At 54.0% G+C, this 15,181-nt stretch overlaps 4 protein-coding genes across 4 annotated transcripts; 3 read left to right on the top strand and 1 right to left on the bottom strand.

The window, feature by feature from the left end:
* Positions 1-2,060: 2,060 nt before the first annotated feature.
* SPSK_03076 (RNA polymerase I-specific transcription initiation factor RRN3) lies at positions 2,061-4,546 on the top strand (the record flags this gene model as incomplete). The annotated part of the gene is made up of 2 exons (XM_016729919.1): positions 2,061-2,856; positions 2,934-4,546. 2 exons carry the CDS (start codon positions 2,061-2,063, stop codon positions 4,544-4,546), a joined length of 2,409 nt encoding a protein of 802 aa, XP_016585242.1.
* A 3,665-nt stretch (positions 4,547-8,211) lies between these two features.
* SPSK_03182 (uncharacterized protein) lies at positions 8,212-10,155 on the top strand (the record flags this gene model as incomplete). The annotated part of the gene is made up of 2 exons (XM_016730023.1): positions 8,212-9,446; positions 9,507-10,155. 2 exons carry the CDS (start codon positions 8,212-8,214, stop codon positions 10,153-10,155), a joined length of 1,884 nt encoding a protein of 627 aa, XP_016585241.1.
* Positions 10,156-10,629: 474 nt separating this feature from the next.
* On the bottom strand, positions 10,630-11,865 carry SPSK_03420 (beta-1,4-mannosyl-glycoprotein beta-1,4-N-acetylglucosaminyltransferase; the record flags this gene model as incomplete). The annotated part of the gene is made up of 1 exon (XM_016730258.1): positions 10,630-11,865. The coding sequence occupies one exon, from the start codon at positions 11,863-11,865 to the stop codon at positions 10,630-10,632; it is 1,236 nt and encodes a 411-aa protein (XP_016585240.1).
* A 1,743-nt stretch (positions 11,866-13,608) lies between these two features.
* Positions 13,609-14,885, top strand: SPSK_03403 (threonineeeee aldolase; the record flags this gene model as incomplete). The annotated part of the gene is made up of 2 exons (XM_016730241.1): positions 13,609-13,672; positions 13,795-14,885. The coding sequence occupies 2 exons, from the start codon at positions 13,609-13,611 to the stop codon at positions 14,883-14,885; spliced, it is 1,155 nt and encodes a 384-aa protein (XP_016585239.1).
* Between the last annotated feature and the right edge of the window lie 296 nt (positions 14,886-15,181).

Here is a 15,181-nt window from a genome sequence, read left to right as displayed (position 1 = left end):
CTCTCTTTGTTGTCGTCCTTTTATCTGGATTCGGTTTATAACTTTTTGGATTTTCTATTGTCTGCGTCTCCTTCCACCCCGCGTATCCTTGTTTGAGATTGTCCCGCCCTTTATCGTCCCCCTGTATTTCTTTACTTCCCCTACCCTGTTTGGTTTGTGGCTTATTACTTTGTCGGTTTTCCTTGTCGGTTCTCTCTCAAGTCAGTCGATAGATTCCCCCAGGGCACCCTACGTTTGCACCAAGGTTCGTGCCATGACGAGATCGCTCTCGAGGCAGAGCCCAGAGGCTGTTCGGTAGTTGCTGTTTTTATTGAATTTGATTTTGTATTTTCGGATTGCATGTGTCGGTCTCGTTGGTCACCTTTAACCCTCTTTACCCCACCGTCACAGGCGGTTCGATGCTTGGCCCTGTTCCCTCTCAGTGATGATTTGAAGAGACGCATGCGCATTTCGCCTCATCGATGGATATTGTATGGCCGTGAAAGGGGTGGCCAATTCCCTTTGTGTGACCAGACATGTTGTGGTTGGTGAGGCGATATTATCGGATGGTGAAAAGGCGGCAGCCAAGCCAAGCCACGGTCATGCACTTAGACTGTGCAACTGAAGAAGCAAGCGAGAAGGCAGACAGACTAATGGAAACTGCAACCGGGACCGACAAGCAAGGACGGATTCTTTTCTTACACCCTTGTCCACGTGTTCCCGTTGCCTGTTGGATGGTTTTCATTGTTTTGCTGTTGCAGCTTTATATTACGACGAAACGAAACAAGAGGAGTGGGAATAAATGCTGTGCACACACACACACGCATCGCCCCCTACGCTCCTTTCAGTTGCCTTTCCCTTGCGGCATAATGCACAACGAACTGGAATTCAGAAGCATTGCTGCTGCGCCAAGCCTCGTACTCCCAACTTTTTTTTTCTTTTCTACCTCCGGTCGTTGTCGATGTATGCTGCCATGGTAAATAGGCATGAAAAACGATATGGTAAAGGAAAGCCGGTGGCATCACGAGGCAGACATCTGACTGTACCTAAAATTCGAAAAGAGAAGGGAAGTTGGGAGGGGATAGGAAGGCCAAAGGGGAAAACGAATAGAGAAGCCATTGGTGCTTGGATAAAATAGTTTCCTTGTTCACTATATATATAATTGCACTGTCTGTGGTATGTATCATTATCCTTCAACGATGAACTCCGATTTCCAACAATGCCTATTCGTCTTCCTACGTTTATGTATAGATATATTTGTTTGTTCGGAACGTTTTTTTAAGTAAAGAAATGAAAAATAAATCAAAATCGAACATATACATGTAAAATATAAGCTAAAGTAAAAGAAATTAGACTAATTCTTAATGATCGAACGATCGCCAGTACAGTCAGGGTGGAAATCATCATGAGACGTGGTGAACATGCTTGAATACGATGGCCTTCAGTTCACGTCATAATGAGATTGGAGTTGCAAAGTGTCGTCACATCTCGGCGGACTGACAAAGTAATGGGACAAGCACTGACCCGTAAAATGTCATAGGGGAGAAAGTAGTGGGGCGGTGAGGGTCTCCACACGTGACGCCAAAAACCAGCGAATCAGCACAGGAGAACGGTCTTGATAGGGAATCGTCTCAAAAAAAAAAGAAAAGATTTCTCCTCATTTTGCTGTCGTCTGCCTGCTTCACTCCGCCATTTTTCTAAGTTCACATAGGCACACTCGACACCCTTTTGTTTTGCCCAGCCCTACGACATCATCTCCAACATACCCTGTACGAAGGAACCATTACGTACTCTATACAGCCTACAGATCTTTAAGCGACAAACCTTTTCTTTTTGTTTTTTCCATTTCTTGTTCGAGACGTCAAAGAAAACAAAACGCCCACCGCCTTTGATCGAGGCAAGCCACGCAACAAGCAGTGACGACTTGACCGACAAACCCTGTCGTCACAACCGCCCGCAATCTCCCCCCTCGATTCCACATGCAGTCTCACCTGGTTCTGGTGCTCGAAACAAGAGGAAGCTGAAGGGGTGTGACAATCGCGGCGAACGCACGGCATCCAGAGCACGCGACACACACCCAAATGACATCGACGCCGATACTGGCCGCCCGACCTTCGGTGACCCGGCTTGTGTCGCCGAAGGTCGGTGCGGTCCCATTTCCGGTCAAGTCCATCCTGCGCGAATCGTCTGCTCGGTCGCTGGAGTACAGCCAAAATACGTTGAAGCGGAAAATGGACGACCGCTACGACAACGATGCCCAGCACAGCGCCGACAAGAAGCGTCGTCTGGCGGCCGACAACAGCGACGAAGAGAGCGATGTTGAGGAAGACGATAACGGCCAAAGTCAAAGCAGCGAGATGCAGATGAAGAAGATCACAGACGGCGAGGTCAAGGCCGAATTAATACGAAATGGAGAGGAGAGTGATGCCACTGGCGACGAAAATGATGCAGGGACTGGCACGCCCGCAATGGTGAAGCGGCAGAAGACGGTGCACTTCGACATGAACCTGAACATAACCACGGAGGTCGGCCGTCGCACACTCGAAGAAACCAAGCTGCTGGTAAGGCGGGCACTCGACAGCCACGCTCTTGCTGGCCGTCCCGGTCATGACGACCAGGACTTTATTGAGCTCGTCGATGTGTTCTCCCACGACACTGAGGCGTACCGCGATCCACGGCAAAGCCACCGACACGGCAGTGCCGACGACGACGACGGCGAGGGCAATATGGTGCCGCCCGACGAGCTTGTGCTGTACGTGGTGGCTCTCACCGCGTCTGCACCGTTACTGAACAAGTCGTGCATCAATCTGGTGCGGAAGATGCTTGCGTGCTCCTGGATTGGCCGCGACGACAAGTTCTTCCGAGCCTATGTTCAATGTATGTTTTGTTTGCTTTGCTGGTCTTGCATCCTTACCGTGCTACCGTCTGCATCGACGGATCTAACAATGTTCTAGTCTTGGCTGCCCTCGTCAGTGCCCAAGGTGCCTACCTCCGACCGGTTCTCGAAATGATTGTCGACCGCTTCAAGGAACCCAGCGCCTCCTCTTGGACCGTTCCCGACTTTCCTCCCGTCTCCCGCGAGACCACTCAGAAGAGACTGCACTTTGGCCTCAAATACATGCTGCGGCTGTTCCCGGCTGCTCGGATGCTCGTGTCCAAGCTCGTGGCCCAGAAGTTTCCCTTCCCCGCCGAGTCCAAGAGCATTCACATGTACTACGTCGACAACTTGTTGCGGTTGCGCGAATATGCTCCGACCATCGGGCTCGAGATTCTTGAGACCATCACATCGCAGCTCGTCAAGATCGACACAGAGTTCCAACTGGACCTATCTGACATGGACGATGACCTGGCTGCCAAGGTCGTTCTCGAGCTTGCCCGGAAAAACGCCGAGAGAGATGCCGTCACGGCCCGCCGCCTGGACGACGAGCGAGATGATAGCGACGACTCCGACTCCGACGTTGACGAGGACGACGACCTCCGCGCGGATCGCGACGAGTTCGACTCCGACTCGGAAGCCGACGAGACCGATATCCCCCAGTTTGGCGACCCGGACTACAACGAAGAGCTGGCACGCGTCGACAAGTCCACACGGCTGGTGGAGAAACTTGACTCGACACTCGACCGCCTGTTTGCGCTCTTCACCCCTGTCTTTGAGGATCCCGACTCGGCGGCGGCCCACAGATGTATGGAGGACATGCTGTCCGACTTTGCCAACTTTGTGCTTACGGTGCCCAGTTCGCGCCACACCCAGTTCCTGGTCTTCCACTTCAGTCAAAAGAGCCTGGCGCTGCAGGACATGTTCACCGGCACGCTGCTGAACCTGGGCTTCGAGTCTAACCGCCCCGCGGCCGTCCGACAATCCGCCGCTGCTTACCTCAGCAGCTACGTGGCCCGGGCCGCACGGGTCCCGCGCGACACTGTGCGCAGCGTGGCGAGCATTCTCTGCCATCGCATCGAGTCCTATCGCCGGCGTCACGTGGCCACCTGCCGCGGGCCTGATCTCCGCCGCTTCCAGGAGCTGTACTCATGGGTGCAGGCACTGCTGTACATTTTCTGCTTCCGCTGGCGCGACCTGGTGGACGCCTACCCGGATGATCTGGTAGATCCAGAGGACCCGGCATCATTTGTCGGCAAGGAGCTCGAATGGATGTCTGGCCTCAAGCATGCGCTGAGCAACATCATCTACTCGACCTTCAACCCACTGATGGTGTGCTCGCCGCCCATTGTGGCGGAGTTCGCCAAGCTGGCCCACTCTCTGCATCTGATGTACGTTTTCCCTAGGATCGAAAGCAACAAGAGCATCCACCTGTCATCGTTTGCCTCGGGCCGCTACGGCCATGGCGATGCCCTGCGCGAAGACGCGGGCTACACGGTGGAGGACGAGAAATGGCTGCAGCTCGAGGGCAACTTCCCCTTTGACCCCTACAACCTGCCCATCAGCAAGCGGTGGCTTGAGGGCGACTACGTCTCGTGGACACCGATTTCCGGGTTGGGCGCTGACGGCGACAGCGACGACAGCGACAGCGACTCGGAAAGCTACGACGAAGACGGCGACGACCGGTTCTGAGCAGGGCCAGCGTGGGCCTTGGGGCCGTTGAAATTCCTTGTCCTTTTTGTCTTGTCATCATCTATCTAGCATTGGAGCACTTGTGGGTTTCTTTGGCATCCTCTTTTCCTTGTTGGGCACATTATGGCGCCCCCCTAAAAGTGGAATTTGGCGTCTTTGTGTGGGCTTTCCTGCTCTGATCTTTTTGTCCATTTTATTTGCTTTTATAGTATCTGAGCGACATTACGAATGAAACGATATTTCATGCCTTAACATTTGTTTTCCTCTATGCGTTGTTGCGGAGAAAAAGTGGCTGTAAACACATTTGTCCGTCGAAAGCAACGATGATTAATAGAATCTGGCGGTGGCAAAATTTTCACCCCGTAAACGCGTCGGTCGATATGCTCGACATCATACGACGGAGTAGATAAACATGCGGAAGATTCTTGTTTCCGCTGACGAACGAAAACACCGTCTACGAGCAATTAACTGCCATCAGTGTCGATGACTAACCCGCTGGGTTAACTCAGCACGTGATTACAATCGATGTTTTTGGGGGAGAAATGTGACGATGGTCGGAAAGTGCGATGATGGTTTGAATTGTGAAATTGAACATCAACGCGCTGGGTAGGGAAGTCGCCAGCTTGCATCGCTCCTTCCCGCATGGGATCTATGCAGGACGTGCATTGGTAGCTTCTTTCTTCGTTCGTCCCCACGCTTCCCAAAGCGGAAACTACAATTCCAAACACTTTCATTCCGACATCCCACAAAAAAACGGAGAAAACACTAACGGACGATTCAGCGATCCTTCAACGACTTGCTCAGACAACAAAGGACAGAGTGCCCCAGCCCAGCCCGGCGGTGCGGCGTCGCCCTTCAAGTTTGAAAGGAAGGCGGAGCCTGGGGCTGTTAGTCTCCTCTTTTTTTACGGGACCCCTCATTCGTCCACAGCAAACAATGATTCCAAATATCTACAGCAAAGACTGAGGCAAAGCGAGGGAGAAGGAGTCAAATACAGACAAATTACTGACAGCCGAAAACAGTGTTTCCTCATCGGATTGCTGCGCATCTCGCTCAAATCAACCTCCTCTTTCCCCAAACGAAGCGATTGGCGTCCCCGTCCACCGTTCTCACGTCACGACGAACGTCTCGGTTCCTCCGTCTTGCCTGGTTCTCGTTTCTGGCCGTACTCGGGAGCACAAGACAACATACGCATACACACGCCCCTTTGTGCCCAGGTACACGGTCATATTATCGTTCAACCCGTACCCATACGCATATCCATCACCGTAACGATATTCCAAGCCCGTGCTCCTAATATGGATTCATCTCCGTCATCACCTTCAGCGCCTCCAGCACGGCCGTCGTTTTCGTCGTTTTGGAAACGTACTAAGGACGCCGCGACGGCTACGAAACAGGTGGTTTTTGTGCCTATCGGTAGGTTGAGAATACGTGACTCTTTCTATCCCTTATTGCACCGGTTTGTCTGTTGCCTGCGTCATCTGCCGCTTTGTTTGTCGGTCGTGTATGTTTTGTATGTATCCCGTCAATTACACGGCGCTGGACACGGATCTGCATCTAGCTGGCCTCTGTTAGCTCTTAGCAGCTCTGAACAGCTCGGGACAGCTCCGTGTTCAGCTGAATACGAAAGAAGTTGCAGAAACCAGTTCAGAACAGGTGTTCATCGATGGAACGGGAAAATTGTTTCTTCTCTCTGTTGGACATTTCTCTCTTTTGGTTGCGTCCGTCCCGCCTGCCTTCCGAGTGGTGGCAGGGACTGTGATTGCTCCGCATTGCACTATGTGTGGTCAACATGGACGATGCTAGTCTCTGATTCTTCCCGCCTTTTCTTACCCGGCCCCCTTCTGACTGCTTTTTTTTTTTTTTTTTTTTTTCTTTCGCTATTTCCCCGTCTTCCCTTGTTGTCCCTTCCGTGGTGTACCGGACTCGCAAAAGATTTCAAAGGATTTGTCATTGCCCATTCCGGACCAAGTACCGGCTGCCCTACGCGCACCTTACCCACTGAACTTCACTGCCATTGACCCGGTACCTCCTTAACGAACGGAACTCTCGTCCAAGACAAGAAAAGAGGACGAGGCAAGACTCTCGGAAATCGAGAATTCAAATCACGAGGTAGAGCCACAGCTATCTACCCCTACTCCAATCAAAGTTTGCCGGACAGCATCCCGCCCTTTTTATGCTCCCAAGCGGCTTGGGCTAAACCACTACAACGCCGTGATTTGAATACATCTCGGAGAGTGGGTGGTGGAGACCGGTTTTTAAGTTACCATGGGTTGATTCCATGCGATTTATTATGACGAATTTCGAATCTTATCTTGGCTAGCCTGGCCTCCTGCATGTGTATCATGCGTCCTGGACAGGCAATGATGCACAAGGATCTCCTCCATGGCCAATTGTGGGCTGCGAATCTGCATGGTATTGGGAAATGCTATGAACTGATCAGGAGGAGACATTACCATTGCTGAGCCAAGTGGACTCTTATCATCTTCTGCCCTGTCTGCCCTGTTCAAACCTTGGTCTGTGTTTTTGCCATCTGGTAAAGACGAGGCATTCATTTCTTGTTGTTGATATATTTACGCAAAACTGCGCCGTTGGTCTCTATCAGCAGCTTCCGCGACAAGCACAGGACCGCTCAGATTCCGCATTTGGCGAAGATGGGCGCGGCCTGCATAGAAGAAGCAATGTTCAGGCGACACCAAACGCCTTGTACTGGACGGACGTTGGAAGGAGTCAAACTTAACAACGGAGGTTGACCACTCCAAAACGGAGCAGACAAATTCAAATTGGGCAGCAAGGGGGCATCGTGGAACCATCAAGCACAAAGAACACATCTGTTTAGAGTTGCGAGGAGTTACAGATGCCACGACCGCAGAAGCAGTAATAGCAAGATTCTAGGCTACAACTCTCTGTGTGGAATTATTACAGAAAGGGAGCAATATATGACCATATGGCTAGTATGGACCACGAACGATCCCGAATGACACCAAACGACTGACAGATATGCTGGGCCAAGTTTACAAGCGTATTCCAGCGACCTGAGTTGGACAGCCAGTCTGCGGAGCACGGCTCTCTGGAGATGGGTTGGCGTTTGTCTTCTACTTCTACCGTCTTTTCCTGGTTGATTTGTGGTAGTTGCATGCGTTTTTATACCTTGTCTGTTTTCTGTAATATTGATTTCATTTTCTTTCCATTTTGGGACGTCTGACGCCAGGATGCGTCCAAGTTTGCAAAGTCTCAGTTGGATTGAAGGATGGAATCATAAAACCAGAGGGGCATATATGGAAGCGTATCCTGCGGCATCGTGGCAGTGCTAGGCCTCTTCTGCACGTTCTTCTTACCGTCTTGCGTCCCCCTACCTTTCCGCTTCTTATCCCTTCGGTCGTCCTTACATCTCTCCCTATGCCCTTCTAGCAACTAGCCTTTTGTCATCGTTCATGTCACACAGCCTCGCTACGTGGTTGTGGCTTCCCTTTTCGTCTTGGCTTTGTCACGCTGTTGTTGTCTTTCCGTGTTGGTCAACCTCGCCGTCTCTTCGTTCAATGATCTTTACTATCCCATATGGTCTCATACTATCGTACCTTATTTTTTTGCCTGCATCTTGGTATTTAAGACGGCTGGACACTGCCTTTTTCTCTTCCGTTTTGTACTTCCTTTCCTTTTTCGACATGATTTATCAAGCATCCCAACAAAGCCAACAAGCTCAACAACAGATGGTCTCACCCAGCAAGACTAACACCAGCAATCAACTTACAGTACCTCGCATCAGCAAGTCCCGCGCAAAGAAACGCACCGGTAACACGAAGGACAACAAAACACCCGGCGACGATAACAACAACCAAAATGGTGGTCGCAGTAGTTCTAGTGGCCGCAGTTGTGGCGGTGGAGGTGGCGCGGAAGAAGCGTCACGAGCACAAGGTGAAGAAGGTGGCACGTCTTCGGGCGGAGCAGAAAACACAGATTCTGTACATGGGGGAGGAAGTGGACCTCAGCAGCGCACCGCCAAAGAAAAGGCTCAGATTCGGCGGGCGCAAGTCCGACGCGCCCAGATCCAACACCGAAAGCGAAAGGCAGACTACATGCGCCAACTAGAGCTCGATATTGACATGCTGCGCGACCTGATCTCTGCTGCTGAGCAGGACATGCGCACCATCCAGAAGGACAACGAAGCCATCCGCGTCCAGCTCGGCGTGGTCCACATGATCAGGAACGACCGTGGTGTTGTCAATGTCGGAGGTGGAGTGGTGGGCGTCGCACCGGAGGGCGTTGGCGGCGGTGCTGGAGGAGGAAGAGGAATCGATACAATCATGACGGGCGTGCCGCAACTTTCCATCACCCCGGCACCAGCTGTGCAATTGCGTGCAGAATCTACAGCAGCAGCAGCAGCCACTAACAGCGTTGACAACGTGGCCGCATCCTTGTCGCCCTTGTCGATCTCGTCGACCGATGGGTCGGCCTTCCCGAGCACGACCGCTACCTCGCCTGGCGGCACCGTCAGCAGCGGTCTCGAACCCTCTTCGAACATAGATAGTCCCACGTCAATTTTTGACGGCATCGACCTCGACGACATCACCGTCAGCATTGTCATGGACGAAGCCATCGGCAACCCGGTCTACCAAATCTCGCCCTTTGACCCTAAAGCTAGCAGTGCAGCGACGGCGACGCCAGAATTCGATCCATCGCTCACGGACAAGAACAGCAGCGGCTTTCCAGAAGCGCCTATTGCAGCAGTGTCGCCACTTGACCCCGGCTTCACGCCCAACTTTTACACTGATCTTGCTGCTGCGCCTATCGACAGTACGACTCTTGCTGGACGTGGCCCAAGTCAGTTCTCTGCAACGACCTACATTCTGCCGAACCTGACGGTTGCCCAAACGCACCAAGTCGTCAACTTTGTTCTCGCGTAAGTCTCTTCAGTTGCGTTGATATTGGTTGTATAGCACAAAATGCTAACCATCCCTAGGCTGGAACACGTCTGCTGGGGTCATGCTGGTCACCAGTTCCACGAACCCGATGCCGAGATCTGTGCCGACACTGGTCATGCCTTGATGGCCACGAACCTGTTCCTGCGTGAAGCACCCTCGGATGTCTTTTCGTCCATCGAGACGTCCGCCAAGGACATGACAGCCTTCATCACCAACACGGAGCCGGAGAACCCGGCGTCGACCGCCAACCACATGGACGCGCACCGAGCCTCGCAAGGCCTTACCTGGCAGGCACCCGACGTTACGCTGCAGACACTGTATGGCCTTGCCGTCTCGCTCAACCCCATCTCCGAGATGGAGCTGGCGCCCGTGCAGGCCTGGTTCGAGCTCGCGGCTCGCTACCCGCTGTCCATCCTGCTGCGCGTCGACATCCTCAACGCCCTCAAGCGCGAGTTCGTCGGCGTCGTGCGGTGCCTGTACTTTGGCGCGGTCATGGAGCGCGAGGCCTTTGAGAGTGTGGTGCAGCGGGTGGTGGACCCCGTGATGGCCATAGAGGAGAAGGATTGTGCGGTGCACTCCTTTATCGGTGCTGCGCCTACCGTGGCAGCGCCTGCCACGGTTTCGCCAAAAGACCTGACCATCGGTGCTCCCACAATTGAGGACCACGACTTTGCGACGGTACGGTGATGCATGGAGTGGTTGTGGTTGTCAGTTTGTATCTCCATTTTTTTTACATTGTTTTCGTCTTTCTGCCTTTTTACGTTTACTCTTCTTGTCTCTTTCTCTTTCTTTTCGATGTCCTCTCCTTTGTGTCTGTAAGTGGTTTTTTTTGGGGGGGGGGGGGGGTTGGTCGAATTTCTTCGAAATGTTCACTTTTGTTTGGGATCTCACGGTTGCCTTTTGGGTTATTCTCACAAAGAGAGTTTGGTTTTGCATCTAATTTTGATAACATAAATTCTATCCTGGATCTTTCGTACAAACGGTAACCAAACCGCGCAATTCGTGCCATAACCACCTTCACACCAACCAGAAACGCCGTGTCCATTGCCAGAAGCTCTTCGTATATATCGTGTAATCCATCCGCCAGCATTATCTATAGCGAAAACAGTATATCAATAAACTCGTGAAACGCCTGTACTGTATTCTAACAAACACCGTTTTTTATGGCGGGTAGTCGGCGAAGCCGGCCGACTCGCCGTCGCGGTTCATCAGGTAGCGGTAGCGATCGGGCTGCTCCAGCAAGAAGCTGGGCACGTCTGGGTTGTTCGCAATGCGGTCGTATACCTCGGATTTACGGTCCCACAGGTCCAGGCCGAGGCGCACATGGTGCGCGGCGCGCTCGCGGTTGCGGAAGAACTCGTGGTTCATCCACACATGCGACACGCTCTCGAGCTTGTGCATGAGCTCACCCATGGTGGCGTAGCACGACGAACAGTGCCAACCGGCGTTGGGCATGTCGGCCGTGTCCCGGTAGCGCGCCAAGGCAGTAAAGGGTGAAAAAATCAGCTGAAACACGCGGCCGAGCAGGCTCGTGGCGTCACCTCCACGGCGGCCGTCGCCGTTGCGCAAGTTGACGGGCAGCACGGTATTGCCGGCCCCGTCGTAAAAGGTGGCCTGTGGATGCGGCCACTCGGGGCCCTGGTGGCGGAACTGGAAGCTGTAGTAGTAGAACTGGCTCCGCAGCGTCAGACGGCGCGGGAACTGGCAGAGGCGAAGGGCGCGCAGCGTCTCGGGGCGAGGGATTTCGTCGACGTCGGCGACCACGAGAACATCGTGCTGACCCGGGAGGGCATCGACTGGCGTGCCGCCGCCGGGCGTGCTGTGGTCAAACCTTGCATCGCGGCTCGCCACCGTGGCACCAGGACCCAGGACCTGTAAGAACATGGCATTGCGTTGCAGGTCCTCGCGGTCCCAAGCGCGCCGTGGATTGAAGTTGGCTGGGTACTGCAGCTCGTGGTAGAGCATCTTTTGGTGGTAGGGCGCGAAGCGACCCCAGTTGTCGCGGATGGTCAGTGGCTTGTCGAGCCCTGTAAACGTCTTGGCGCCCTCGACAATGACAAAGTAGTCAACCTCATGGAAGGTGGTGTTGAGGCGGATCTCGAGCCAGTCCAGCTCGGCGTTGACCATGCACAAATCGTAAATTCTGCGCGGTCGACCTGGGGAACCGTGGCCAGGTCGGGAGACAAACGGTCGCCAGCCATGTGCCTTACAGACGGCCTCTACGGCGGCTACGCTGCCAGTGTCGCTGCCTCCATTGCCCGCTGGCCCCAGGTCGTAGACACCAGGACCTGCATCACTGCTCCACAGACACCAGGTCACGATGAATCCGGCCAGGACAATGATGAAGGTTCTCACGGCTCGACCAGGGCCGAAAGGAGCAGGCACCAGACGGCGCATCGCCTGTGTCCGGTCCTAGGTTATTGTCTTTAACACTGCCCAGTCCCTTGGCACTCGTCGCGCTCGGCCCCAATAGGCAGTCAGCGACTCCAAATCAACCCCAAATTGCCACGTTGAGTTGAGCTTCTTTCGGCACAGCGCGCTTTGTGGTGTTTGGCCTTGCTGCCAAGCTTTTGGACGTAACCATAAAAAAGCGGGCGCGGTTGCGTGTGTCGAATTACGAGGGGTGGAGAATGGGAGTCGAAAGGCGCGGAAAAGAAGGATAGAATCGATGGAAACTCGTGCAAAGGGTCCAGTGCATCGTGATGGTTTTGAGAGAACAGCTGGATGCATTCGCTCAGGGATAGAGAAAAGGGGACCACCAAGACCAGATCGGCGTAAAATACATTATTGGAAGCAGCCACCAAGGCGGCACAGGGTGTAGCACGCCATGCCTTCCTTGTAGAAAAAGTCGCGTGCAAAATATAGTAATAAGCAGAAACCCTGTGGCTACAGCATGTGAAGACAGGGAAAGAGCCAACGGGAGAAACGAGCGGCTATGTAGGATTTAGGGGGCTAATTACTGAGTATCAAGTAAAGGCAAGAACGACAGCGATAAGACACACAGAGTTAAAAGTGGCAAGTGCGGATTAGAACAAGGGTCGTTCATTAATTAGCAAGATACGCTCAGGAAAGCGCAATCTTGCTCTAAACTCTACACGTCGTGGATTGCGTTGCACCCGCGCTCTTTAACCGAGACATGCTTCCAAACGAGACAGGCGACACGGAATTGCTGCCTCGCAGACGACCGTTGACAGCACTTTGAATGTTGTCGTTGGTGACGTTCAAGATGTTTGAAGCTCGCTCTGTCTTGTCCTGCCGTTGTGTCTCGAGAACTCCTCCGTGACTAAGCTATGGTTTCTTCGGAAGCCTTTGCAAGATATGGGGATCGCACGGCGCCAGTGCATGTACGGTTATGTTATCGCCGCAGACGAAGGGACGTTGTATAGTTGAAAGAAAGTGGTACAGAATAGTTGTGTCGCGATCCCGTTGCGTTCCCCACAGCTCTTTCCCCGTTATGCCCGGCGCGCCCCCCACTTCTTGCCCAGCCAAGCTGCATGTGTGTTTGCTCGATTTGGAAGGCAATACTTTGAACGCGCGACCAATCCCGCAGATGCGGTTTCCGTTTCCATGATTTCACCATCGCCTAGGACCGGTGTCTTGTGTCGTTCTTGCCAATCAACGCTCCCACAACTCCGCACCCCTCCTTCCCGATGAGTCGAACACCGGTAGTTCGCGGCCTTGGCAGGTGGAAGGCGCCTGCCTGCTGGCAACCGAGTCTTGTAACAGGCCGGTTTTCGGGTACGTTGTGTGCCATACCCCCGTTCGTTTGCCGCATCCTCGCCCTCGCGCGGCCTGACAGCTATGAGCCATTGTGAATCATACGAGAGTTGACGACAACTGACGGGCGGCTCTTGTTCCAGCATCTGTGCCGGCGACACGACGGCAAGCAGCACAACGCGAATCCTGCCAGAAAAAGTTAAGGTCCGGCTTCGGTGAGTTTACTAGAACGGTTTCTGGAATCCAACTGATTTCATGTCCCTTGGTCTGCAGACGCACATTCGTATATAATAGGCCGGCAACGGAGCTACCCTTCTATCGTGTGTCTTGCCTAAGTAGGACCACCGGGACAACTAACACCCTTCAGATACTACGAACCGCCGACTCTTTCACACTTCGCCGAACCGACGACAGCAGTTAAACATGGCCGCACAGCCCGAGACAAGATGGGTCGGCAGCGCCGGCGCGGGCAGCCTTGACTTGCGAAGTAGGTATCCCTTGGTGCCGTACAGTACGACATGCATAGTATGCTCATTATATGTATATATATATATACATATATATATATATTGTATAAATCGCCTGACGCCCATTTTCCTATTTCTTTAGGTGACGTGATGACGACGCCCACAGCGAACATGCTGGCGGCGATCCAGAACTGCACGCTGCTGGACGACGTGTTCCGCGAGGACACGACGACCATCGACCTCGAAAAGCACTGCGCCAAGCTCGCCGGCAAGGAGGCCGGCCTGCTGGTGCTGTCGGGCACAATGGGCAACCAGGTGGCGCTGCGCACGCTCCTGAAGCAGCCGCCGTATTCGGTGCTGTGCGACCGTGCGTCGCACATTTTCAAGTACGAAGCAGGCGGTGTGTCATCACTGACGGGCGCCATGGTCCACACGGTCGTTCCCAAGAACGGCATCTACCTGACGCTCGAGGACGTGCAGGCCAACGCCGTCACGGGCACCGATGTGCACGACTGCACCACGCGCGTCATCAGCCTCGAGAACACCATCAACGGCGTGCTGATGCCCCTTGCCGAGGTGCGCCGCATCGCCGAGTGGGCGCGGGCGCGTGGCATCAAGATGCACTGCGACGGCGCGCGGCTCTGGGAGGCCGCGGCATCCGGCGCGGGCAGCCTGGTCGATTTTGCGGCGTGCTTCGACACGGTGACGCTGTGCTTTTCCAAGGGCCTGGGCGCGCCCATCGGCAGCGTGCTGCTTGGCTCGGCCGACGACATCCGCCACGCGACGTGGATCCGCAAGTCCATTGGCGGCGGCCTGCGCCAGGCCGGCGTGATTGCCGCGCCGGCGCGCGTCGCCGTCGACGAGACGTTTGGCACCGGCCCCAACGGCGAGGGTGGCCTGTTGCGGCACACGCACACGCTGGCCAAGGAGATGAGCAAGCTGTGGACGGACCGGGGCGGCAAGCTGCTCTACCCGGTGGACACGAACATGATGTGGGTGGACCTGGAGGCGTCAGGCATTGGCTACGACGACATATCGAAGCAGGCGGAGGCCGAGGGCCTCCGGATGCTGGGCAACCGGATGGTCTTCCACTACCAGATCTACCAAAACCGGGAGGTTGTTGTTCCCAAGCTGGAGCGTATCTTTACCAAGGTTCTTGCGGGCAAAGCGGCCGCTCCGGGAGTGTCGGCCTCGGCAGGTGCTAAGTCGATGTACCAGACGCAGCAGCAGTAAGAACGAGTATACTCGTCAATTTACGAAATGCACAAAATTGTATACCTGCCTCTAGATGTATTACCGTGTTACAGCAATCGACGGTCATCCAGACGACACAATACATGCCTTCGCTGATTAGCAGAGTTTGGCCCATTGTCCGCTGTAGGGTGTGTCTTTAGCGCTAATGTGTAGTGCAGTTGGCGCTCCTGTTCAGCGTTGACGTAGGTAGGCAGGCACGGCTGTGTATGGTGGGCCCCCTTCCCCAAAATCGCACACGGTAGACTTGGGACGATCGCCCCACCACAACAATGTGC

This window comes from Sporothrix schenckii, assembly GCF_000961545.1.
Source record: "Sporothrix schenckii 1099-18 chromosome Unknown Cont47, whole genome shotgun sequence".
Lineage (NCBI taxonomy): Eukaryota > Fungi > Ascomycota > Sordariomycetes > Ophiostomatales > Ophiostomataceae > Sporothrix > Sporothrix schenckii.
This window is presented reverse-complemented; position numbering and strand designations above follow the sequence as displayed.